This window comes from Rhipicephalus microplus, chromosome 8 (genome assembly GCF_043290135.1).
Source record: "Rhipicephalus microplus isolate Deutch F79 chromosome 8, USDA_Rmic, whole genome shotgun sequence".
Classification (NCBI taxonomy): Eukaryota; Metazoa; Arthropoda; class Arachnida; order Ixodida; family Ixodidae; genus Rhipicephalus; species Rhipicephalus microplus.
Genome location: NC_134707.1, coordinates 47,391,605 through 47,418,089, shown reverse-complemented (window position 1 = coordinate 47,418,089; position 26,485 = coordinate 47,391,605). Strand labels below are relative to the sequence as shown.

Below are 26,485 nucleotides of genomic sequence, written 5' to 3'. Positions count from 1 at the left end.
TTACAATTATTTCGCCTCGAGATAAACCAGCACTATATTTCAATAAAAAATTCAAATGTAACGTGGAAGTAACGACAACCTTCAATTTTTAAAATGTACCTGTTCCGAGTTTCTTTTACATATGGGCAACTTGTAACGGGAACTCGTTTCGAAATTGGGAAGGAACGAAGAACGAAAATTCGTTGCTGTTTTAGAGGAACGCGTACAACACTGTGGTTATGTAGGGTTCAGTGATGTCTTGATTCTGTAGTGCCTGTATTACTGGTGAAGTTTCGACTGAGTCAAACGCCTTCCAGTAACCCATGAAGGCTATATAAACAGAGTTTGGTTGTATTCCGCGCATTCTTTTATTACCAGATTTTTTGTGTGATAATGGTCTATTTTAGCGTAGCCTGTATGAAATCCTGTTTGGTGTTTTCTTTAATTGAACTCTAATGTCACCCCAATTGTACTAGCTAACATTTTGATGAATGGTTTGCTTAGAACTCGTAGTAAGATGATCGCTCTGTAACTTTTCAAGTATTTCACGTCCTATCTCTAATGAATTAATTTGATGTTGCCTTTATTTCAAGATAATGGTACTCTATCCGTCCAGAGACACTTTTCATATAAAGTGTGTAGTTTTTTGTAGCACAATTTTTCCGCCATCTTTTAGCAGATCTGTTGGTACCTTACTTTCGCCAGTGGCCTTGCCTCTTCGCATTCCTTTTAGGGCTTTCCTTACTGCTCCTCTCGTTACTGGTGGAATGTCGAGTTCTTCTGGGCTTTTATTGCATCTTACGATATCTACTGGTTGTTTCGCCTTTTGTAGAGCTCTTTAAAGAACTCCTCCGCCACTTTAACTTTCCTATCCTAATGAGTTTTGACATTCTTTTTTTTTTGTCTCTCAAAGCATACATCCAACTTCTGCTTATGCACAAGTTGGCCTTCGCAGCATTTAGACTCCTGCCGCTTTTTGCAGCCTGCTTAACTCTCTTCATGTTATATAGATCAGCAACTAGTCTCAAGAGTCTGGTAACGTGCAAAACGCATTATGCAGAGAACAATAATGGTTAAAAGGCATTAGCTCAATACTGGTATTGTTAATTCTTATCTTGGTGGTGCTGTCTAAAGACATCCTATAACACATGAAGTCGCATGAAGTAGGCCAAAGCTATGAACTAGGTCATAATCTACTCACAGCGTATTTATCTGTCATACCTCCAAGAAAAAAAATTGTTTATAGTTTTAGGTACTAAATTTAATTGAAGAGTAGTTTTCTACCAAACTACCAATAAGTAGTTTTCTGGTAATAACGGTTACGTTTTAGGTAATCTTCCAAAGCAGAACGGGAACTCAGCTTACAGAAGCCCAATTTGCAAATAAATGTGATCAACCTTGAGACGTACTCGCTACTTGAATTTGATGACCAAAAAACTGAAGTATGTACCTCCAATAGGCCGAAATATTCACAATTTGCTCATTCTAAACATTGAGTTGTAACTCAACCTACCGCAGTATCAATACTTTCTCCCACATTGCTGTGAAATACAATATTTACTTCGATGATAACTGGGAAGCTTTGTATGACCTGGGGCCTAGCGAAACTGTACTATTTTCATTTTTATCTGGGTAAACAAGATGACGCGCTAGTGAATATGATCCTTCAGAAACGTGGTTGTGACCAAGGTTCCCCGTCGTATGTCCATCGTACGACATTATATTTCTTGTAAGATGATCATCAAGTCACGTGGAATATGTTTCTATCAAAATGAAGATTAGGAGAGTTATCTTCATTTACTCTCGTGAGCCATAACCTCTTGTTTTTATTTCTGAAAAAGAAAGCAATACACGTAAATATAGTTGCTGAATTTATCAAATATGTGAAGAATTGGCAACAACGTCTGCATAAAACGTGGGTCTGCAAGAAGTGAAGCAAAAATAGCTTAGCAATTAAATTCAACCTACAGGTGGCAGTGTTTAGCATTTATATAGTAGAAAAAGAGTTGAAAATACCACCGTTCTAATTCAAATAGGACCCGTCCACGTCCCGCAGAGATGAAATATTATTTGTCGGTTTGTAAAGCTGTTTCACCAAATGACATATGTATACTACAACAAAGTTTTCAAGGTACTGCTCAGATAGTCATATATAATCAAATGAATTGATCGTACTGATTTCAATTCAATTTTAAACTAAATGAAAACATGTGTTTGGTATTCGATGTGTCAGTGTATTGTCAAAATAGGTGTGAAAAGCATACTGATAAGATGAAGTGCTAGGGATGTTGAAAATTTTAAATCCGAAGCATTTTTCAGCAAGGTTCGGCTACTTTGATCATATCTATCTATCTATCTATCTATCTATCTATCTATCTATCTATCTATCTATCTATCTATCTATCTATCTATCTATCTATCTATCTATCTATCTATCTATCTGTCTATCTATCTATCCGTTTACATTTGGGGGCTCTCAAGATCACCCCCTTAACTTGGCGTGAAGTAATATTAGCTTGGGAGTGTAAGACGGGTTGTCGAATATGTCAAGACTTGAATAATATCACAATCCCGTCGCGTATGTCGTCCAACACTTCCCGTGAGACAGTGGCACATACTCACAGGCGTTTATGTGCACCTGAAATGCAGGTATGTGCCACAGGTGGTTGACCCTTAGTATCTACCCAGAAACGACGAGAACACACATGAGCACTTTTAACGCGTGAGCGTTAAGCTATGCCCGACATCGTTGACCCAAAGAAGGCATAGAATAAATTTCAGGGTTCCAGTTTGAATAGAACCAAATAATTTGGCGTGGCAATGAACCAATCGACCGCAAAGATACGCCAGGTCTCCGAACTACCTTTCAAATAGACGCTAATCTTCGTGAAACGTCATTAGTGGTTGCAGTGCTGCCTACCCAATTTTATAATCCATACATAAGTACTCCTTTGAAACAGCAGTCACGTCGGTTTAACGTGAACTCTGGTTAGGTGCAATGCGCAGAAATTGCTTTATGTAGCAGTGCTCAGGACTAGCGTCTTTGCGAGCATCAGCACTTCATATCAGCTTCTGGTGTTGGTAATAGGCATGTTCCAGTTAGCATCGTTTTGCACGTCGGCTGGTTATGTCAGCATTTGCAACTCTTTAAAATGTGTCTGTGCGTGCAACATTGGTACATATATTTAGCGTCATTTATTTATGGGTCGCTCAATAGAAAAATTAAAACACGGTCACCAAGCCTCCACATGCTTCGCATAACCTCGATTCCCAGGTACGCTGGTTCTTGCAATTTTTTTCTTTGTGTATACATGCGCTTCTGTTAACGTGCTCGTGTTTTTCAATTTATTGAAAGCACGCAAAAAAACTTATGGTTATTCTATGAAGCTAAATCACCCAAACGGTACCTAATGTCCCCTTACATCGCCCCGCCACGGTGGTCTAGAGGCTAAGGTACTCGGCTGCTGACCCGCAGGTCGCAGGATCGAATCTCGGCTGGGGCAGCTGCATTTCCGATGGATGCGGAAATGCTGTAGGCCTGCGTGCTCAGATTCGGGCGCACGTTGAAAAACCCCGGGTGGTCGAAATTTCTGGAACCCTCCTCTACGGCATCTTTGATAATCTTATGGTGGTTTTGGGATGTTAAACCCCATTGATCAATAAATAATCAAAAACTGGAAATTGTTTGGTGACCATGTCATGACCCCTTTAACAAGTAGCTCCGCTTTTCACTTCCGAAAGCCATGGCTTTGTTTATCTCTTTTTAAAAAAGCTTCATTTTTCCTAAGCGCATGCCCAGCTGCTTTTGGAGCCTTCCTCTATGGCGTCTCTCATAATCATATGAAGGGTTAGGGCGTTAAACCTCACATATCAAAGTTTCTTAACATTCCTAAGCATCAGATACAGTATGTAAGAGCATAACCTTATCATTAATACTATATGTTATAAAGCATTTATCCACCTTGCAGTTGACTCAGTTTTATCTGTGTTGTGGATTTGGATGCACTTTCAAAATAAACTGTCACATCTGAGGATCAGATTATTGTCGTACACATTTATAGTTTATCTTAAAAACAGTTTTATAAGTACTGATTGCAAGAAAGCTTGGGTACTATGCTAGGACAACACCTGGTGCAAGAAGCTGTTAGAAAGTTTGGAAGATGTGACATGTATATTGTTGATTTGATGGATTTGATTCATATGTGGGGTTTAACGTGCTAAAACCACCATATGATTATGAGAGCCGCCGTAGTAGAAGACTGCGGAACTTTCGCGCTCCTGGGGTTCTTTAACGTGTAACCGAATCTGAGCACACGGGCCTACAGCATTTTCGCCTCCATGGAAATTGTTACCACCGCAGCCGGGATTCGATCCCGTGACTTGCCCGTCAGCAGCCAAAACCTTAGCCACTAGACCACCGCGGCGGGGCAGATGTATAGTGCTGAACTCCAATAATATTTCGTTGTTGTGCATGTTACTATCCGTGCTGTAAAGCCCCTGAGGTCAGCTTCAACGTTCCGCAAATGCTGTTTACCAGATAATCGTCTCTGCCGCATTATTTTCGTTTACGGTAGTGATACTGGCCTATCGTAACAAAGTGGTTCAGGGAGAATAATTCACGTTTACTGAAAGCTTGATTGATTGATTGATTGATTGATTGATTGATTGATTGATTGATTGATATGTGGGGTTTACTGTCCCAAAACCACCATATGATTATGAGAGACGCCGTAGTGGAGGGCTCCGGAAGTTTCGACCACCTGGGGTTCTTTAACGTGCACCCTAATCTAAGCACACGGGCCTACAACATTTCCGCCTCCATCGGAAATGCAGCCGCCGGGGCCGGGATTTGATTCCGCGACCTGCGGGTCAGCAGCCGAGTACCTTAGCCACTAGACCACTGCGGCGGGGCTGTTGACTGAAAGCTGAAATTTGTGCTAGTTGCTTTTTTTTGGGGTGAATTGTACACGTACAAAACTGCCTAAACACGTGGAACAAGACAAGGAAAAATGAAACGAGCACTGTCATGTGCCATGCGGGTTGTTTTGTCCATGTTATATGGGTGAATTCATCGAGTGCCACGCTGCGGTGTTCTAGTGGTTAAATTACTCAGCTCCAGGCCAGCAGGTCGCGGTATCAAATCCCGGCTACAGCAGCTGAATTTTCGATGGAGACGATAATTCTGTAGGCCCGTGTGCTCAGATTTGGGTGTATGTTTAGGAACCCCAGGTGGTCGGAATTTCCGGAACCCTACACTACGGCGTCTCTCATATTATTATGGTGGTTTTGTGACGTTAAACCCCAGATATAAAATTCACGGAGTGAAAAGCGCGCTGCTTGGCTTCAAAAGAAGCATACCAAAACACTTCCTTCTAATTTATCATTATGGCCAACATCACAATGATATGGTTATCTTAGGAACCTAGCATTGCGAGATATGATTTCGTGCGTTGGTGTTCCAGAAGGAGGTTTTTGGTGGCGCAAACTTTTTTCCAACCACTAAGTTTTTATATTTTTGTGAATATACGAAAATTTGCATACAAATGTCTTTCCCTAGAAACAGAAAGCAGTTACGCACTTAGCCCTCTCCTCCCCAATAATATAATGTCTACGCTCTAGCACTGTTGTCATGTTTATTTTTTATTGAAAGAAAATCCTAACTGTTGCGTATGTTGCGTGATAACCATGCATTTACTAATGTACTTTCGAATTTAGTTGGATAGATGCACCTAAATAACATTCCATCAAAGCTATTAAGGTTATCAATATTAATTGGTGAGAACAAGTGCCAACTGCTCGTGTTTAGTATGGTCGTCTTAGAAAAAAAAATAAATTATTCGAGCAATAAAAGGAGTCATCTTTCACTTAACTCAAATGGAGGTAGTAGAAATGTGCTTCCCTTTTTTTGGACCGGCTCATTATCGTTCTCTTCGCGATGAATTATTGTATCGTAATATAGCAAAATGAATGGTTACACCCTACGCACGCTATCATGACGGCAGTGCATACCCCTCGCCCACCTCGGTGGAACAGTGCCTGCGGTGCTGACTCAAAGGTCGGTGGCTCGATCCTGGCTGCGGCTGTCGCATTTCGATTGAGGAAAAAAAGGTAGCGATCCATCTATTGTGCGATGACAGGGCACATTAAACAACACTACATGGTAAAAACTACTGGAGTCCTCCACAAATCTTGCGTCTCATATTGATACGGTGGTTTCAGGACGTAAAAGCCTCAATAACAACTACTAGTTTATCCACTTTTATTACACAGCGTGCGTATCTGCTAGAGTCCTGGAGACGCCTCTCACCATGGCAGCGAGCGCAATAATGCGGTAGCTAGAGCTTACAAAGCGGGCGCCATCAGAAGAGCTGTTTCTCTCAGATGATGCACCACTAGAACCATAAATTACGCATACATGCTACAATAATTCTGACAAAGCCGTATGTACTTTCCACTACCACAAAAACGACTTAACCGAGAGGACCCTCTTGTCTGGTAGCAGCTTAAAACAAATTAATTTTCGAGTCTTCTATATTCTTCCTATCTTCCACCCCAAACAATATCTCTTATACTGCCGCTATGTTAGAGTGAAGCCCATTGTATAATACTACATTTGGTGATGTTCACGACCACCAGGTACCATCCTATTTATTCGCCCTCACATTCCTTTTGGGAGACTGCGCTGGCCAGCCCAGAGCCGCAGGTGCAGCGTCGGCTAATCTATTGGGCACCTCGTGTGGCGTGAGCTAACGGGGCCCTGAACCAAGGGCTCAAACAAACGAGGACCATTCTTTATGTCTGCAGGAATAAAGGTTTCTTTCTCTTTCGAGAATATTTGTTCGCCTCAATGTTCTGAATGATGATGATTGATTGATTGATTGATATGTGGGGTTTAACGTCCGAAAACCACTATATGATTATGAAAGACGCCGTAGTGGAGGGCTCCGGAAATTTAGACCACCTGGGGTTCTTTAACATGCACCCAAATCTGAGCACACGGGCCTACAACATTTCCGCCTCCATCGGAAATGCAGCCGCCGCAGCCGGGATTCGAACCCGCGCCCGGCGGGTCAGCAGCCGAGTACCTTAGCCACTAGACCACCGCGGCAGGGCAATGTTCTGAACGAAGTATTTTGCGAAGGACTACAATGCAGGGCTAATTTTGGTCGATACAACTAATGTGGAAAAAATAATGTTTCTGTACTGCGACTATTTGCTGTAGTATACCAGGAAAATATATTTGGCGTTTTGTGTACGTGATAATCTTTGGAACTTTTAAAATATCGAGACGTTCGGATCCCCTCTTTTAGGAATATTTTTGCGCTGAATCGTTCGAGGAAACGTGAATACCTATAGTGCATGTAGCCTACTGGGCTGCGTCACGCAACAAAGTATTGCAACTATAGTTTCATTTCGCAGATAGTTTAAAATTTATTACATGCGTGTGTATCACATGTGCAGTAGAGTGTATATATGGCTGTATTTAGATGAACACGAATACCTTAGCCCCTCATCATCATCACAGGTGGGCTCTAAATTGTCGCTCACGATTGCATCACTGAGTGTTGAGATCTAACTTGCTACAGTACGCCAGCTGCAATATGCTTCGTAATACATATAAAAATAAAGGAATTCGAAATTCGTAGTAAATGTGAACTAATTAGTGCATCTTCAAAATTCTAAACGTAAATTACAGAAAATATGTTCATACCTTGTGAATTTGTATGTATGTAGGCGTGTGTGCACGTGCTAAAGAAATTAGATCACCTACACCACTAACCATTCACTAAAAATGAGAAGTGAACACGAGGGCTGCAAATATCTATTTAGAGCGGACACGAAATGACAATCGCATAAGGTAGGTCGGGCAAACTGAACATTCCATGGAAAACAGGTGCGTGCTTTTCAAATGAAAAAAGTTGAAATCAGCATACTTTAAATACAAAGAGTTTTCTTTATTGCACGTCTTGGATTTAGTGGCACGGTGTGCGATTGACTATAACTTGAAATTTTGACTCATCTGGCTCATGTTCTGAACAGATTTTTCAGTCATCTTCATGCGCTGTATCAAATGGTTCTGAAAGATGTTTCTTTATAGAAGTATACCTAATCCTGAACACTTCCAAGATGTTTTTTTAGTGATGAGGAGAAAGAAAAAGCACACCGTGTAAACAAGATTTTTACCTATTTTCGTTTCTCTTGTCCCTAAGGTTTTACCGAACAAACTAAATTCTCTACAATGATCATAAGACAAGAGATCTACGCTTTGAAAAAGGTCACGGTTCAGTACACTATACACGAGAAAATGCAACCACGCACTAGAAAGTGACTAAGGTGAATCAGCGAGGTATTGCTCGCTAGGTCATATAAATGAGGGACATACTGTCAGAAAACAAGTAGTATCGATAATTGGCACATTTCAAGTAATATCGCCGTTTATATGTACGTAAAAATATTTTAGCTTAGCAGATGGTACAGACGGAGGAACTTGTCACTCACTATGTATTATGATTCATACGAGTAGTTTACTTTTAAAACAATAAACGCAATAATTGTGTTTGCAGGCTTCTTGAAGCTTTTTCGGGACACGCTGGCTTTACTTGCACATGCAAAAATTACCGCAGTGAAAACGGTATTGTGTACTTTACCTGTACATTTTCCGGTCTCCATGTAGTACACATAAATCTTCCTTCTCCACTGCCCACACCCAGTGTACACCATTACAGGATGTTGCCTTCCCCAGTAATCACGAAGAGATGTAAACCAGTACGTGTAACATGCATGGCCATTTGCGAGCCAATAATGGCAATCCTTTGGTTTTGGTACGGGCTTGACACCTGGAACTGAGGTACCAAAGTTGTAAGAATATCGCATGCATCGCTTGATTTGCTGGGTCTATCAAAAAGCTTTTCACATACAGAAATTTTTTAACCTTTTTTTATCACGGCTAAAAGTGTTACAAAGCAGGAGTCGTTAAAATCGTTACGAGAATAAGACAAGGTGTTTTTTCTTCATTCTTGATAGCTATTTGTATAATACAGTAGGAAGAGAAAAAAGTGAAAACAGGCAAGCCAAGGTCATGAAGTTTACGTCAAAAGAACGTACAATTAAAACGCACGCCATTATGAATGAAAAATAACTGGTGTTATACCCCAAAATGTCCGAATCAGCTGAATGAAAATATAGGCTTCATCTGGTGAGCCCATTAGCAAAACGACTCTTCTGTTTATAGCGCAAACAGCACCATCTGCTGACTAATCGGCTGCATTGGTTTTCTTGCTGCGACAGCACGCATCCTATATAATGAAATTTACCTTCTCTAGATTTGAACTCGAGAAAGTCAAATGGACGCATATAAACTCACTGTGCTTACCTGGGGGGCATGAAGCTTCGCAGAGGTCTTTCGTCACAAAGTTATTTTGGTTTTCACGGCAGACGTAATTTCGTTTACACTCGTTTAACTCCGACGAGAAGCTCCATCGCAAAAGAACTATGGTGCAGTTTTCAACATCAGGTACCAGGCTACAGGCCGGGTTCCTTGAAGCAGTGGCTAAATAGGTAAAAAAAAAAGTTTTGCGCAAGTTAGAGAAGCAGTGATCACTTTACGTATTCCTGCAGCTGATGACAAGGCATAGTTCGGCCCTGAAAAATAGGCTGAATAGTGTTTCAGGATTGCATTGCTTAAAAACCCTTTCAAAAATTTGAGGTACAATACCAGCCTACATTTCTGTATTTTTTCAACAACAGTGTCCTTGCTTATAGCGTTAATTAGTGAACTAAAGCCATGATTCGCATGGGCTACCATTTTACGAGCTCGAAAGTTGGAGGAGGAGCCCATAAATTTAACTAAATTCTGGTAAGGTTCTGCTTTTTCTACGAATTGCTGGTTTGGTACTGGCAAATTGTTCCTGGTGTTGCCATTCATTCGGCAAGTTTGTTTGATTTGAAGTGCATTTGGATCGGCCTATGTGGGCATAACAGCAAAACAACATTGTCTTCATGCAGCCTAAATTCAATAATATCATCTTATATAGATATAAACCAGAGAATGGGGATGGCATATTGCCACTGTAAATTGAAAACACTGTGGTAGTGAGCTTCAAAGTGTAGTACGCTTGTCATCTGCTTTAAATTGTGTCACTCTAAGTTTATTCAAAATAAACGAGCTTTTTATTCAAAGCAGTGCACAGGGATTTCACTTTAGCACTGCAACAATTGGAAAACATTTTGAAACGAACACAAAGTCAAGTAAGACTTGTATATTTAGGACAAAAAGAAAGTCATACATTAACAGACAAGCTCCATAATAATACATGGAGCTCATTCATGGCTCACACTTCTGCTACGTTCAGCTTATTTCTACAGTGCCTCGACTATGATTGCAACGTTGCGCTGTCACTTACCAGTCACAGCTAGAGGAATACTACATACGCCACGATAGTGGAAATATCAGAGCTTTCTTTCTATAGCAAACAAGGCACGCTAATTCTGACGTGACGCCAAAAAAAGGAAACATAAGATAGCCACGTAACGAGAACACCACAAGGGTCCAGTAAAGTCCTCGAGCCGACGATGACGACTACGAGGGTTATCAACAGGAATGTGTCTATTCGGAAAAGCCAACCAAAGTTGCTCAAGGTGCTTCATTTACCAAATTTCATGGGCCCTTCTAGAGGTCAAGTGATAAGGAAGGATGTCAACGTGCTTGATCATAAACATCAAGAAGATGAGCCGCGCAATCCACTGAAGAATAAGAGGAAGGGAGGAAAGGCACAAAAGTGCTCCAGAAAAGCGTTCTATTAGCTTTGCTACGCTGGGGGAAGGAGATTAAGAGATAGAGAGATAGAAAAAAAAGGGAGCATACTAAAAGTGAGCTTAAACGACGCTGCTTCGTTTACTAGTAGTGGGCGGCGAACTTCGGGCGTATCAAGCTCCTTGGTAGGAACGTGAACTTGGCCGTTGCGCCTACGGCACGGGACATAGAACATCTAATAGCCATTACACAGACTCAGCGTGTGGTAACTTCAGCCTCCCGATTATCACACGAAGTGTGTCTGAAAAATGAAGTACAATGAGCATTGATTTGTCTTCTTCTGGAAACTCGCCCAAAATAGAGACTTCACTGTGGGCGGTGAACCCACACGTCACTACGGCTTCAACGGAGGCCATTAGCGTCAGTTGTGTTTCTGCCTTCCATGGTATTCGGGTTTGTACCAGCCGTCACTGGTCAGTGTCGATGCGGTTTGGGCAATGTTTGCCGAGTGGAATCTCTAGCAACAATGCCTTTCATTTCATTCTTTTTCATACCAGCCATGTAGAGTCCGTATGTAAAAGGAGGGGTTGAAGCAACGCGTTCAAAAGGTGCTTGGGATGCAGAGGCACTTCTTGTTTCCTTTTGCGAACAACTGTGCCGACGGCACCGCTTTCCGATGGTCGCTGTGGCCTCACGATGTGTTGTATGGTCTTTCTCCGGTTGTGTTAACACAGCTATTTTTTTTACTTTCGGGCAGTCTTGAGGAAGCTTCGTGGGGTTCATTGCCATTCGAATGTTTCAAAACATTTGTTTAGAAACTGATACGGAATGCCTTTTAGCACAGCAAGAATATACTCACTTGTTTTCTCATACAATTTTCACGTGACCGAGAGAGAGAGAGGGAGAATGAGAAAAAACTTTGTTTATCTCATCCTAAGGGAAAAGGGGTGTGAGAAGGCTAAAGATAGTACTCGCGGTACGGCTCCTTCACTTCACCTCTATCTCAGCCCACCTCAGAAAAGCCTGCTGAGGTTCAAAGGCGGACGAGTGAACCACTCACAGCTCCTCATTTCTTGATTGATTAAAAAGGCTTAGGAGAGGGAAGTGATTCTCACACTGCCTCATATTGTGGTTCAACACCATGTTCAAACAGCAATATAGTTGCAGTCCCAAATACGTGCATTCCATGATTATGGGTTGTGGCACAAGATAGGGGAAGAAAAACTCCAAATTCGTACTGTTTGTCATAGAACCTTACGTCTTCTCGAGGACTGACGAAGTAGAATTAGTAAGGTTCGCCGGCAGAGGAGATAGTTCCCTCACTATCTCGTCGTGTGTGCTTAATTTTCCTTCATATGTAAACGCAGGAGGAAGATTATTGGTTTTTGAAGCATCTCCTCGGCTAGCTGGCATTCGTATGGTTACAGCTCGAGTGCTTCTGTGGGCCTCTTCATTGCGTAGGCTTGCGTGAGCAGATGAACAAATTAACACTACAAGTTGGCATGGCGGAATCGTACGCAAGAGAAAAACTAAGACTGTTCAGTAAACACATCCCGTTATGATGTATATGGACTTCATGCAATAAGGACAATGCAGCGGCTTCGGCACAAAAAGTCTTACAGGACATGGACAGTTGATAAATTCACAAATGAAGGTGGAGTAGTCTCTAAAATATATTTTCAGCACTGTGAGGTATCCAAATGAGCAGCCCTAGCGAATATGCTACCTTAATCAGCTGGCGAGACCAGGTTACCCAAGTAACATTGAGAATGGTAACGTCAATAACGTAGACGGCACCAGTGGTGACGTTGGAGCTTACCAGAACCTACGTGTGGACGTGAATTCTATCCAGCTCTGTCACATTGCGTACTATGTTCAGTGCATGTCAAACATCAACCGCCAGGAGAATATTACTTGAGTACACTCTGATGTAGACGATTTCATGTGACATCAGTATCTCGAGCAGCACTAAAAGAGGATGTCTGTTGAGACGCTTCATGTTGCCGTTGGTGTCGGCTGGAACAAAATGATAGTTTTGGCTGATGGCCTTCGTGAGGTTCGTTCATACGGTCTGTTTGGACAAGAAGACGTCGTGGAAATACGTCTTTTGGCATTTCGGCTCATTGCAAGTTGGTAATCATTGTGAGATGGACCCTCGTCTTTCAGTGAGTAGACATCCGTGTCCTTGCTGTCGCAGCAAGGGCCCATACGCTTTCTGGATATGGCCGCCGCTGACGCCGCAAGAGCTGGTAGATATCTGAACTTATACAGTATATGCTGACAAATGCCGCAATAGACTTCGTCAGGTGCATGAGTAATTGAGAAAACAAGGCAAGAGATAGCCGAACAGCATACCGCTAGGAAGGTACTTTATCCATGAGTCCAAATACAGGTGAGTGATTAGTCTGGCTGGGTAAAACATTACACGTATAAACAGACTTCACAGTCACGTTTAGCCTATGCTCTTTAATATTGCATTTAAACTGACCCAATGCTTCTAGCCCAAATCGGTTTCTTTTTCAAGGGCGATTGTCCGGCCGGCATCAATGCTTGCGACTTGCTTCAATTTGAGAATCAGCCCTGGCCAGACAGTCACTCTATGAAGACGAGACAAAATAGGTCTCGAAACGTTGGGCCAGTTTTGTCATGTAAGCCTAACTGGCCGAGTTCGTGCAGTTTTGCGTGGCCTATCGCGAGCAGTGCTTCGCATACCCGAGGAGCAGCCACGCTACACAGGGCACAGCTGGAAGGCTTCATGAGACCTGGAAGACATTGGAGTGACTTGTAACGAGTGGGTGGGCACATGACTCGCGTGAGTTTGCTTGCTAGTCCATCCCTCTACATCTCAGACCGTCTGTTCGTGCGACCATCCGTCCATTCATCTATATGTCCTTGCAAGTGTCCATCCATCTGTCTGTCTGTCAGTTCGTCCGTCGCTCACTCTGCGTATATCCTGGCATAGCTGAGTAAAGTCCCTACTAGTCGCTTTCTTTTGAATTCCAATGATAAAACGTATAAGCTAATCGTGGCTCGAGAATTTATTTGTTCCAGTAGTCTAATATTGTTTTGACAGGCAGTTCGACTGTGAGAGAAAATCAATACGAACTGTATTGAAGCTCACCAGCTCGGGGTATACCAACGACGTTAATATGAACACTTCAACTCATTCAAAAGTACGTATCTTACTCACCACTGCTGTGCTTCCAGACGCTGATATAAGCGGCAAGAAAACTCAGTGTTACAAATGTTCTATTCATTTTGAGTATACGCTTTATGTATGTGCTCTTCGGTCCAGATGAGGTTACGTACGGCTAGTGTTAATAATATCAGACAAACACCCCACCACGTCCGTGTTCAATGTGTACATTGGAATATAAAGGAAATATTGTGAGCTAGTTGTATCTATATAGCTGACGTATTTTCGTGGAAGAGTCTATTGTCCAGAAGGTGGTTGCTACCGCCAGTAACAGACGTCATACCATAGTGTCATGAATGTTCTAGAAGCAAGAGAACGGTGCGCAAAGTGAGGTCTATATATGATGTATTGTGAACGCTTTATGCTCTGAACGGGAGGAACGCGGCCACAGGTGCTTCTCGCACGCATGAACTTGCTGTAAACATGAGCGAATTGATTGCGGTCACTCCACAGCACCTTTGTGTTAAAACATAAGCACGTCATGACCTTTGTGAAGTAAGTGGCAAAAGAGTTTCAAAAATTCAGCAATGCAATGTTTGCGGGCCTTTGGTTTGAATGCTTGATTTTTCATATTTATAACGTGTGCTTGCAACAGGGGCACAGTTCTGGAATCTACGGGTAGTAAAAAACAGAATGCACTATTCATAGAAGACCCTCATGCAGAGCACTGCTTGAGAAGCACGAAAGGCGGTCAAAACATTTGAAGTATGGCCTGCCAAGCTAGTTGCGTTGCTCTATTTTTGCTCGGCTTCTTTTCGTGCTAGCAATTCAAGCCGCCAACGGGCCAATTTCCCCCGTATGCTTGGGTATTAAGCATTCGTTTCTAACACTCCTCCCGGCAAGGCTTGCAGTGAGGTCAGATATTGCATTCAAGGCATAGTCCTCAGAACCTACATGAGTACGGTAAAACACTTTATGACTGGGCACGTTGGTACGACATGATTATGAGTTCAAATAAGCGGTGTTGGAGCAGTGTCTGACTGTGTTTACGCGAAGGTTTTCCAAAAACACAAATTTTTTGAAAATTCAGCAATCTGTGTTTGCTATTTCATCCCCTTCTGTCGGTTACGCTCATTTTCACTTATCAACTACCCAATTGTTCAATTTTTCGTTTTTTAAGTGAAGATCGTTTAAGGGTTCAGGCTGTTGTAGTCTGGTCCTACGTGTCGTGGCTTTGCGCAACACTCAATGCGAAGGAGCCAGCATAGCATACTCGTATGTGGTGTAACATATCAAGAGAATTTAAAAAGTGGTGTGGAAGAGAGAGAGCAAGCGAAGCTAGCAAAGCTATATATAATACATTATAGTAAATAGTGAGAAAGGGAAGCAATGGAGATAAGAATTGAAAGCAGAAAAAGGGCAGGTTAGACTATACAATACCTATGCACGAAATAGCATAACAAGGAGATAGGAAACGGAAGTAGAATAGATATGTGGGTTGTAACGTCCCAAAACCACCATGTGAATATAACAGACGCCGTAGTGCAGGGCTCCGTAACTTTTGAACACCAGGGGTTCTTTAACGTACACCCCAATCTGAGAACACTGTCCTAAAGTGTTTTCGCCTCCACAGAAAAAGTAGCCGCCACAGCCGAAATTTGATCCCGCAATCTGCGGGTCAGCAGCCTAGTTAGTATTTTAACCACTCGACCACCACGACGGGACTTAGCGGAAGTAGAAAGAATAGGAAGAGGATGAGAAGCGGTGTAGGAAGCAAAATTGCAGCACTTCATCCAAAATAATGGTTTCTGTTCCTGTTTACAATGGCAGCGTGCGTTTGCTCATGAGTTTTAGCATCGCCATAGGGCCGGCGAATCACCGTTCGGACCTTCCAGCAGCTTTCACATTGAGTGGCCCTTCCCACAAATTTTTATTGATTATGACCACATAAAGAAGGGTAGCGAATGAAGACACAGAACTTCTTTCTTTCTAATATACAATAATTTCACTGTATTTTTGGCCAACGGGGTCATATTGTTACCCAGTGTCAACAGTCCAAACACTAAAATATTCAAGCACACAAAAGAAAGCAATAAGATGGCAATGAAAATAAGTTTCCTATCCTGAGCAGTTAAACAGGAGTGGAAGGTCTGATGGTAATTGAAGGTGTTTTACGTGTCAAAATCACCATATTTTCACCGTATACAATCACAAAAACTGCGCAACGTTAAAAGTAAGGATGAAGTGATATGTTGAGTAACCAGTAACAAAAGTAACACTGAAAGTGCTGCGTTTCTCATCAGTCGTGACATTCGCCAGCTTCTATACATGCTTCTCAATACAACGTAGTGCTTTCGCTGACGATAGCATGCAATCGGGGATGTACTCAACCATGTGCGTCGTGCCAGCAATGCATGCTGAATTGTCGGCGCCATTCACGAAACGCATCCATGTTGAAGTGCTGCCTGCCGACAGCAATACAGCATGTTACAAGTAAAAATTGTTGAGGCGTTACGTACAGACAAGGTTGGTTGGTTGGTGTTCCTTAGAGTCCTGGTGCATCCCACCTTGGGAAATCAGCGAATGGTTCGTATTTTCGAGGTGAAATGATTTTATACGGATAAAGGAAGAAGACGACACACGCAGTGCTTTCCTTTGATCTTTCTTTTGTCCATGTGTTCAGTCCGCACAGCCAGCAAGCCTTTAAAGAGACCTTGCAACACTTTTCGAGCATGGTCAGAAAACGTTGCCGATCGGTAGTGGAAGCTCCCGACAATACGCGAGCCAAGTACTATAGCGCAGCACGCGGCCTGACACTCACAATAAAATATCCAAGTCAGCTAATAATGCTTTCTCTTCTCTCAACAAGTGAGAGATTATACCAAAAATCAGACGTAGCAAGCTCTTATATCAGCCATTGGCTCATTTGAACATGTCACGCTCACTCGTTACAGAGATCGTCGTGGGAGACCGTTACTTGTCTACGTGTGCGCACGATCGTACTGAAAATGCCGAGCATTCGAACAAAAAAAAAGAAAAAGTACTTAAGTTCACAAGGCCTGCGTGACGTGTTTCCACAGCCCTGCCATACCTTTGGGCTTAGCTTCCTGCGCTTTCGTAACTTAAAACTGACATACGGACATAATGAGCAAACGTTGAAACCAGAAGATTCAAACCAATGCAAAAACTATCGACAATCGTGAGTAGGACACGTCGCACTTGACTCAATCACGTTTGTTATGACGCCCGAATAGTTTTCTTACTGAACTTGAGTACCAAATGAGATAGAAGTTCAGAGTGACGGAGAGGCTTGAAGCATGGAGAAGTTTTGCGAGAAAGAACTTCGCTGGGAAGAGTGTTTCGGCAAGTCGACTTGTCTTTGACAGAAAAAAAGTGTTACCATGACGAAAAAAATTCACTTGTAAAAACGTTGGCTTCATCAGCATTCCCTCTAAAATATATTAGAAGTATTTAGTCCGTCACGTGTACTTGATTGACACTATTAGAAGTAACGACTCAAAAGTTTTCAAACTGTGGCTCCAAAATTTCATGAACAGGAAGCAGCCTATATTTACTTGACTTCATTTGAACTACATGCCGAAAGTAAAAGAAAGGAAAGCTACGCAGCCAAGCCAACTCGAACTCAAACTTTCCAATAAACGCTTTTTCCCAACAGCAGCTTGACTCCCGTTTTCACCAATTAGTAAAAAGATACTTCACTTTTGTCATTTCCGTCAGGCATGCAGAAAACTGAGTTTACTCAAATGTTTTCACGCAAAATCAATACCTGCAAACATTGGGTCAAAGGTCTTGTGCTCACCCATTGCCTTTAAGAAACGCCGAAAGCCGTTGCGGAACCACAAACGCCCGGGTTAGCGCACTGCAGAGCCGCGGAAAACATGTGTTGCTCGATTGAGCTATCTTCAACGAATGTATAGCTGACTTGTGCGATGTAGCTCACTGCGGCTTCCGTTGTCTGCCCACCACAACTTGCTTTCTTTATCTTTGCCGTAGTTGACGCACTGACTGAGTGAGATAACTGAGTTCGACCTACCTTCTATTATCACTGAGCTAGTAGCGAGAAAGAGCGGAGGCAGCGCTAAGAACTCTAGTCAATTGCTTCCCGCACTTCGCCTGAATTAAAATTTTAATAAAAGAAATAAGATAATACATACAAACAAAAGAGAAGTAGTTTACAGGGGTATTACCTTTTCTTTCTTCTTAAAACTTGTGAAAGCCAATAAATACAAATATTCACATCAACTTCACTCCGTTAAAAAAAAGAATGCCCGGCAACCGCTTTGAGCATGCATGTTCCTTGTAACCGAAATTATAGCGATGAGTTTCTGGGGTATGGTTTAATTCTGTGGTTATGCTGAAAAATATTTCCACACCTATTTCTCATGTTTGACGTTACCGGCCCATTGCACCTCCCGATACTACCTTTCACCGCGCTACAAAGTCAGAGGGCGTTCTCATTTTTTTAGGACAATCAGATTCTCCTGAACGCGCAAGCGTGAATCGCTGACTTTATTCTCAAAACCACTCAGCTACCAGCAATAACGCTGAAATGTTTGATGCAGCTTGTATTAGGGATGATGTACTTTGCCGCGGATCATATAGTCCAGGGCCGTCGCTCTGTTCGCCACTATTAGTAGACAGTGTATAGTGCTAGTTGTTATTTGTTTCGTTTTCACCGTGACAAGTTCAGCTAATCAAGTACTCTTCAAGAAATCAAGAAAAAATGCGCTAAAAAGAAAAGACACCACAAAAGAGGAACATATTGAAGTTTCAAAGCACTCAATACTTCTTTCTGGAACAATACGCAGACCTACGTAGCTGCATGGTTTGTGCATACTGTTGATGATAAATAATTATGGCGGAACCTCTTTGCAATGAGGGAAATTTTAAACTGTTCAACTGTTGCGTAGTTCATATGCTATATAATGTGGGGCGATTCTGGCTATCTACTTTGTATGGTGCATACGTAAATGTGACTTCTTGTCTCGCCTTGTGAAGTGCTCCTTCTTTGTGGTGCATTTTCTTTATTAGAGCATTTTATCCTGTATAGAATGAGCCAACCAACCCCTGAAGACGTCCTGATCAAATACTCTTCAATCCACCGGTCTGCCTTCTTCAGCGTCATGGCTCACAAAAATATGCAGAATGCCGATGATTCCAGCCGCACTTACTGCCAAGAAGGACTACTGTATTAGTGCAATATCACTATTATCATTGTCTTTGAAAATTAGGTTGTCCTAAGTACGTAGACGATAGTGTGGAGTTGTAGTATTCCTCGCCTTTTCATGTAGTTGAAGAGTGCTTAACTTTCACATTCAAGAGTGAAACTCAAAGTTCCGGGCCCCGTTCACATTGCCTTCTTGTTGGCTTTTTAGGTATGTATCTTGGCTGTGCCGTGAGGAAAGAAACTTCTGTGTGCAAATAAAACTTCTTGAATGACTGCTGAAGTGCTGTTGCGAAGTAAACACAAAAACAAATTTCGCTTTTCTTTGAAGATTCAATGTACGCGCTACTTCTTTTTTAAACAATACGCACACCTATGAAGCTACATTCTTTGTTCGTGCTGGTAATGATAATTAATTACGGCTGGGCCTTTTCGTGAAAAAAAAAAAAAACTGCTGATCTGTTGAGCAGTTCACATGCTATGTCAGCTGGTGCGATTCTCACTATCTGCTTCGTATGGGGCATCTGTAATTGTAACTTTTTGTCTCACAATGCGTCAGTAAAGGCACTGTGACGAAGTCGTTTAGGTATTAGCATGTCATATTGGTAAAACACGCGATTTCTGCGTAGGGTGTGTGGGTCCGACTTGCCGGTCGGAAAACTTGCTGATTTTCGATGGCATTGCTTTGCCGGAAGAAGTTCATATAGACGCCGAGGTGGGGCATCGTGTATTTGCGCGGAACGCGGAGTATAACGATGTGACCCCGCAGAACATTTGAACATAGTGATAGGGACGTGCCAAAATTTAGCTTTGAAGTAAACACTTCCATATAGTCAGGGATTCAGCAAGACTATTTCAAACAAACAGATTTAGTGTTCGCGATCTTTACTTTAGAAGTAGATAGCTTTCTTTATCAACGTATGCTTGCGTCATTCTGTACGTATTTGTTATGTATGTGTGTCTTTGTAAAGACACTATAGTGACTGATACTGTACCAGAAAAGAGTTCAACTTCGAGAAGCCATTTATCTACTTGGCAAGGTGAAATTGCTCTGGATACATGCGGCTCCACCTATTGTATAGGACCTCTGCATGTCCTTCATCTCAGTTTTTTTACACAATATCATCCTTACGCACATTCACTCGACCAGCAAACAGACTTCTTCGTTCACGTGAAGTACACACATCAAAGCAGCAGTTTTGTTTCTGCCATACAAAAAAAAAACATCTCGAAGCAAGAAGAAAGAGTGCTTTGCAGACAGTTTTCGTGGATTCTTCTTACGTCGCTTCCAACGTAACAACAGCACAAGCATAAGTTTGCAAATGTACGTTAGCTGTGAGGAGACTTGTGCGTCATCTCGAGAGCTAAAAAACAAGGGCTTCAAGTTTCTCCTACGTACTTTGTAGAGCATGAAGAATACGAAGTATATGAGTACGAAGAGCGCATTACAAACGCTTGCTTGTGTCTCTGACGTAGTGGAGATGCGTGTTTCCTACTCAAGTGTACCACTGCACATGCTTGCGACTGCAGCTACGTGAAGAGATTCTGTGACGCAAAGCCACCTTTACAAGGCTAAACAGCAATTCTACAGATGAAAAACTTCGGCCCTCACATTAGTATTATCTGCATCGTGTAAGTAAGGTACGAAAAATATAAATAGCTTTTAGACCTTAAAATGTGCTTTAGGAAAAAAGAGCTCCTAAAGCCTGTAGTATCCAAGTGGCTTATTGTCTATTAATAAAATGAAAACCCTAAATGCCTTCTCAAAGGCGACATTAAACCGTGCGTGCAGTTGGCATATCGCATCGGCAGCTTTAGCATGAGCAATGAGGAGATTTATCATCACACGGTGAAGTCAACGTCATCACGACGCCATAGAGCGCCGAAGTTTTTGACGTCATCGTGACGTCAATGTTACGTCATCGTGATGCTGTGCTCAGAGACCAGCGTCGCGCGGGAAAAAGTCAGTGAATCAGGGAGACTGGGCAGGAACACGTGATCTGGAGAAAGCCAGCACTGCGTTCCTTCCTGAAGCTAGCGAAATGCTACGCAACGAACAGAATCCTTTCTGATGGAAATGGGGAAGCATAAGCCCATTGACTCGGAAGATTACGGAGAAGCTGCTTACGGATCGAATTATTCAAGGGGCCCATGACTGTTAATGACAGCAAAGCTGTTCTTGGTCGAGCCTTCCATGTACACTCTAAAAAACTATCGAGCAAAAAGGGTGTCTTTTTGTCCCACAACAATAATCGTCATCAGGCTTTCATGCGCTTCCTTTCTTGAAAAATCGGCGCTGGCCACTTTCCTATCAAGAATGCAATGTAACCCTGATAGTAGGCATGTCGATCGTGACCGGAATGTACCGGGCCCGGAGCGATAGCGCAAGGATGGAACGCAATATAGATGACGATTATTGTTGTGGGACAAAAAGACACCCTTTTTACTCGCTCTTTTTTTAGAGTGTACTGTGCCCATCGTAGATCGTAGTGGGATTTATCCACAAAAGGTAGGTGAATCGCACTACAGGTATGTTTCCCCCTTCCACCATTCACACTAGTTGCGCAACTCACCACTATACCTACTAATACTCCCGCCACTTCTCTACGTCAGTCACTCACTTCATTCTTACTTCACTGCAGTTCATTGAAACCATTTCATTCAATACAACAACAAGGCACCAGCTCCACTGTTTCATCAGCCTTTGCCAAGCAGATTGCCGAAGAAAGCTGGCTGAATTTTAGGGGCGAAGCTTCTTAATTTGGAGGCTTGTCTATTGGCGGTGTCGTCGTGCGCCGTGCGTGATGACTATTACGATGAAGATGACGATAATGATTAAAGGCAATCATCGCCTTGTATTGCACCACTGGTTCGTGCAGCATATGGCATCTTAAGATGATCTACAATTGATTTGGTATTACTGGAAACAACGCACAACCACCAGGTGAGCGTGCGCAGATGTGGTCTTTGTCAACGTCAGGCTAAATCTGATAACACATAGCAGAAATAATGTAGGCAAAACTAAATTCACAACTTGAGGCATCGTACCACTCATGACCAATAAATATTGTATGCAACTGTGCACCACTTTGTCACTCATTAGTCAGCACTGAAAATCTGCTCCTAGGCATAACTTTTGATTCATAAATACACATACAGGTTTGCTTCGCGTGTGAAGTGCAGTAGGGAACAGAGGTGAGGTCCACGAATTCAGTGGTAAGAGTCGGCTGGTCGGCGAGGCCTGAGGCCTGTTGCGTGAAGGTAAACACGATAGCTTAATTGTATACCAATGCTGGTCCACAGTAAGCGTGATGCAGCTACGTCCAGGATTGGGCCGTAACAAAATAAGCACGAAGTGCCATACTGGTCTCGGTACTTTGGCGCCCAAATGGTGGTCACGGAGGGTGTAAGAATCACCCCAGCAATGCCTGTTGAATCCATTTTTAGATGTTTTCAGGAGGGAGCATCTCCTTGGTTTGCAGATCATGGAGCTGGGGCTTTTGAGAGGGCTTACGAAGTAGGTTTTGAGAGGAGGGCTCTGGGGTTCTGGTTGTTTGGCCAGGTGCACATGTTCTGCTGCGGAATGACCTTCCATTTCTTTTTTAAAGGAAGGTTTACAACGCTGGACCCTCTTTATGAAGTACTATGATGGCAATTCATCTGCCGAAGATTTCTTCCAGAGTGTTTATAATTAATTCCAGATTTAAGATCAGCTGAATGCTCTTCCACCTTTGTGATGATGCTGGAGAGGACATTTTTCATTGCACGGGTAATAGTAGTTTCTATCGTAATATGCCACGACGCAGTGACTTGCGCCATAATGCGCTCAGTGATTCTGGCTAGTAAGATTTTGGCGAGATCCCAAAATGTCGCTTCCAGGTCTATGGGTTGGGCTGAGTTCTCAGCAGGCCTCCTTTCTTTAGTGGGGAATTGTAGTCTGAGTGAAAGTTAGGATAGAGATGGAGAGGGACTCCCTGAACTGCTTTACCTCTTTCCGCATAGCCTTCAGCTCCGTGTCTCGCGATGTCGTGCTGCCCTCTTCAATGGCTCCGGAGGACCACGCAGACGTAGATCGGTGGGTGTTGCCGAGAGGGGAAAGTCCTCTTTGGTAGAAAACTTTCTCTTCTGAAGTGGTGGACTGCATTGTTTTGCGGCGGGATTTCTCGCCTTGCACGATCCAGTGCCCGTGAGGTGCTGGCCCCCGTAGCGAATGCAACTTGGAAATTCATGGCTGGGGTTACAATAGTCACCCACAAAAAACAAACTTCACTGGGTCATTTTTTGCATTCGCCTTGTATTGCTCGAAGGCGAAATCCATCTTCTCTATCGTCCGTGTGACCCTCCCCCTCCCCCCCCCCCAAAATCTCTCACTTCTAGTTGATTTGCACTCCCTTATTGAAGGGCCCACTTTTGACCAAAAGACTGTGTTCTGAGAACGTTAGCATGTGACGTCAGGTTAGATAAAGCAGAATTGACGTCATCCTGCTATCGATTTCGGCAACCTGTGACATCCTGATGGTGTCACATAGTGGTGTCGTAGGGCAATTATTTTTCCCGAAACTTTGCTTGACTCCGCCAACAATGAAAGTCTACTTTTTTTCATTGCTACGTCTGTATGACTTTCTCCTTAGAAAACGTAACAGTTCTAGGTCATTGGCTGTCATGAGCTCGGTCTTGCGTAGGCAAGAATTGCATGTGGCCACGGGCCGAAAGTGGGGAGTACTATATACTGACGCTTATTAGACGTCAAAAGAGGTTCCGCAGCGTTGCAGTTGAGGCAACGGGGGTTCGTGATCATTGTTTTGCAACCGAGAATTCGCAAGGTCTAACAACTCCAAGCAATAGAGAAAAAGTTCAAGAAAGACGAAGGAGACCCTATGGTATTGTGACGAAAGCACACCTGTCCTCGGAGGCGATAGCAATGACCACACAATTACAACAATGAAGCGCAGTTGTTGGCTACAGCTTCAGTGCGCGCTCTGTGCGGTGCTATGCCATTTTAAATAGTACTTGCTTTTCAGTTAGATTCGATTCTGTTTCATACCAGAATGTGTACCAAAGCAAAAAATGTCTTGCATATTTGAAAGACAAATATTTGCAAAAAATATGCAAGATTCCTGTTCCACCAGAGTGCCCCCAATCGTTTTTTTTTTTACCTTTAGCTAAAATTGCGTTCTGCTTTCTAGCATAATGTAGCTGCTAAAAGCATGATCTTTTTGCAGAACTATACGACAGGTAGGCACTATCAAGTATGCTATAAAACTGATAACAGTAGACTGTCAAATTTATAACGTCGGTGGCTTATTTATCCTGTAAATAACGTGCTTTGAAATGATAACGCCTTTGTTTACCGTGACGATTGCGTGCACGGTTTATATTAAAGTTTAAATAAAGATTGTTGTCAGCAATAGCCTCGAGTATTTGTGTTTACTCTTTATTAGTATAATTTAAAATATGTCGTTAACTAGGTCTGGTCGCAAACAACGCTAAAGTGTGAACGTGGCATCACTTGTTTTGAAGACGATAGTATTTCTTGGGGACCTTCGACGAAAAATTTTGGTCTGTCTGTCTGTCTGTCTGTCTGTCTGTCTGTCTGTCTGTCTGTCTGTCTGTCTGCCTGCCTGTCTGTCTGCCTGTCTGTCTGTCTGTCTGTCTGTCTGTCTGTCTGTCTGTCTGTCTGTCTGTATGTCTGTCTGTCTGTCTGTACATACATTTGTCTGTTTGTCCACTTTTAACAATACCTCAAATGGCGCACTCCATCCGCGGCGCCCACCAATATTGCTCGAGATTCAGCGTTCATACTTGTGCGATTGTCACTTGAAAAACAATCATTGCGCATATCTGAGGTACCATACCAACACGCCGATGTTTTGTATGTGTGCCTTTATACTACAGAAGGCACGCACAAGTAACTCTAAGGACTGTAGCGTTACACACGCTGCACTGACAGTGCAACGCGGTTCTCAAAAAGGCACGTGTTGTCATCGCTTTGCTGAAACGACACGGTGGTGGCACCTACCCGTCGCTTTGCGTTGTACACCTTATCGCCTCCGAGAATGGCACGCACCTTTCTCCGCAGGCGCGCATGTCTTCCTTTGTTTTCAAAGATAACTGGTAGATGGCGTTCGCTTCTAACGTGCCTCGATGCGTTCGTTCGCCTCCACTGCACGCTCGAGGCACTCTAACGCAGTGCCTTCAGAATACCTATCACCGATTTTCTTGCGCATAATGTCAAATAAATGTTTTGTTCACTCTCTCCAGACGCAAGACTATCCTCTTTCGGTGGCATTTGACCAAGCAGATCCGGGGCCAATTTTTTGTCTTCTTTTTGGTAGAGAAACAAAATCATTCTCAACTGTTCTATCTAAAAGAAATACGCAAGGAAGACAGTTATAGCAGTATTATCTTAGTTCATTTTGCATACAAATGTGGGAAACGTAATAAAGAGAACCTTTTAATGCTGCGTTCTGAATGAAGGCTCACAGTACTTGTGTGCTCGAATTGAATAATTGATCGAGCATTTCACCGTGGCTGCTTGAGTCTATTCGGTCACGAAATGTACTGCTTCTCTGTTTGATGACGGGCACCTTGTAAAGAGGAAAACATTGCTGAGAGGCATGCCAATTTTATGGAAAAAATCTCAATTAGAGCGTTCAGTGTGAATTTGGTGAACTGCCATTGAAGACGTGAACAACTTATCCACATTTTATGGACGTAGGCACGTCTAGAGATGTATGAACAAGGAGTCTGACAAGACTGATTACGCTTAATAGGCTTCAATCTTGTATCTGTGAATGAAGCGAATCTGTGTGCTCAGACATCTGTGGCAACTGTTTGGTTTTCTACACGTACATGAAGGCGCATTTTGTTTTCGCTTGCTTAGCGGGCACACGACAACACTTGAATGAGGCTCGCCTCTTCTAATTAGACAGGCTTACCTCTGAATAAAACGTATATGGACAACTGGAGAAAAAAACATAGCAAAACGTGATGTGTATTGCTTTAGCTCGGTCCACATTTGGAACTTTTGAAGATGAGTTATTGTAAGGAAGGAAGAGGCCAATGACATTTTCTAAAGCTGTGAAGTGTCCCTGGACCAATCTGAGTAAATTTCCAGAGAACACGTTTTTTGAAATTTGCTTTTCTAGATCTTGATGTGTAATAACAGAAAATAGTTTTCTACTAGATGGGCCTCAGTGCAGCTTTCGAGCTTAGTATTCTTGACTCCACCTTTAAGTCAGCACGTGGAAAGGAAGTATACTTCACATTCCTCGCTTTTATTTATTTTATCTTTCTTTTGCATATACTTCCATCAAAGAAGATTCAGTGTATTCGATTTCTCATGCTCCTTAGGCGTTCATGTTTATGAGGCTTTAAGAAAATGTTATGCTGTGCGTGTGCATGAAAGGAAAGTGCTAATGAGTGCAATTAT

General features: G+C 42.6%; 1 protein-coding gene across 2 annotated transcripts; it reads right to left on the bottom strand.

Moving 5' to 3' along the window:
* Window positions 1-323: 323 nt before the first annotated feature.
* LOC119164434 (fused toxin protein) lies at window positions 324-17,707 on the bottom strand. Of its 2 annotated transcripts, none has more exons than XM_075871736.1 (4): window positions 17,689-17,707; window positions 9,353-9,529; window positions 8,628-8,822; window positions 324-1,811 (listed from the first exon to the last, which is right to left on the bottom strand). In XM_075871736.1, the coding sequence occupies exons 1-4, from the start codon at window positions 17,690-17,692 to the stop codon at window positions 1,777-1,779; spliced, it is 411 nt and encodes a 136-aa protein (XP_075727851.1). In that variant the 5' UTR covers window positions 17,693-17,707; the 3' UTR covers window positions 324-1,776. The 2 variants fall into 2 exon arrangements, with proteins under 2 accessions (XP_075727851.1, XP_037272520.1); XM_037416623.2 differs by lacking the exon at window positions 17,689-17,707 and adding an exon at window positions 13,923-14,105.
* Window positions 17,708-26,485: the final 8,778 nt, after the last annotated feature.

Excerpts from the sequence above, each read along its gene's own strand:
- LOC119164434 (XM_037416623.2), bottom strand. The coding sequence starts at position 13,989 with ATGAATAGAACATTTGTAACACTGAGTTTTCTTGCCGCTTATATCAGC. Across the intron at positions 9,530-13,922 it reads CGTCTGGAAGCACAGCAGTG|CCACTGCTTCAAGGAACCCG; the intron begins GTGAGTAAGATA and ends TTACCTATTTAG. Across the intron at positions 8,823-9,352 it reads CGAAGCTTCATGCCCCCCAG|TTCCAGGTGTCAAGCCCGTA; the intron begins GTAAGCACAGTG and ends TTGGTACCTCAG.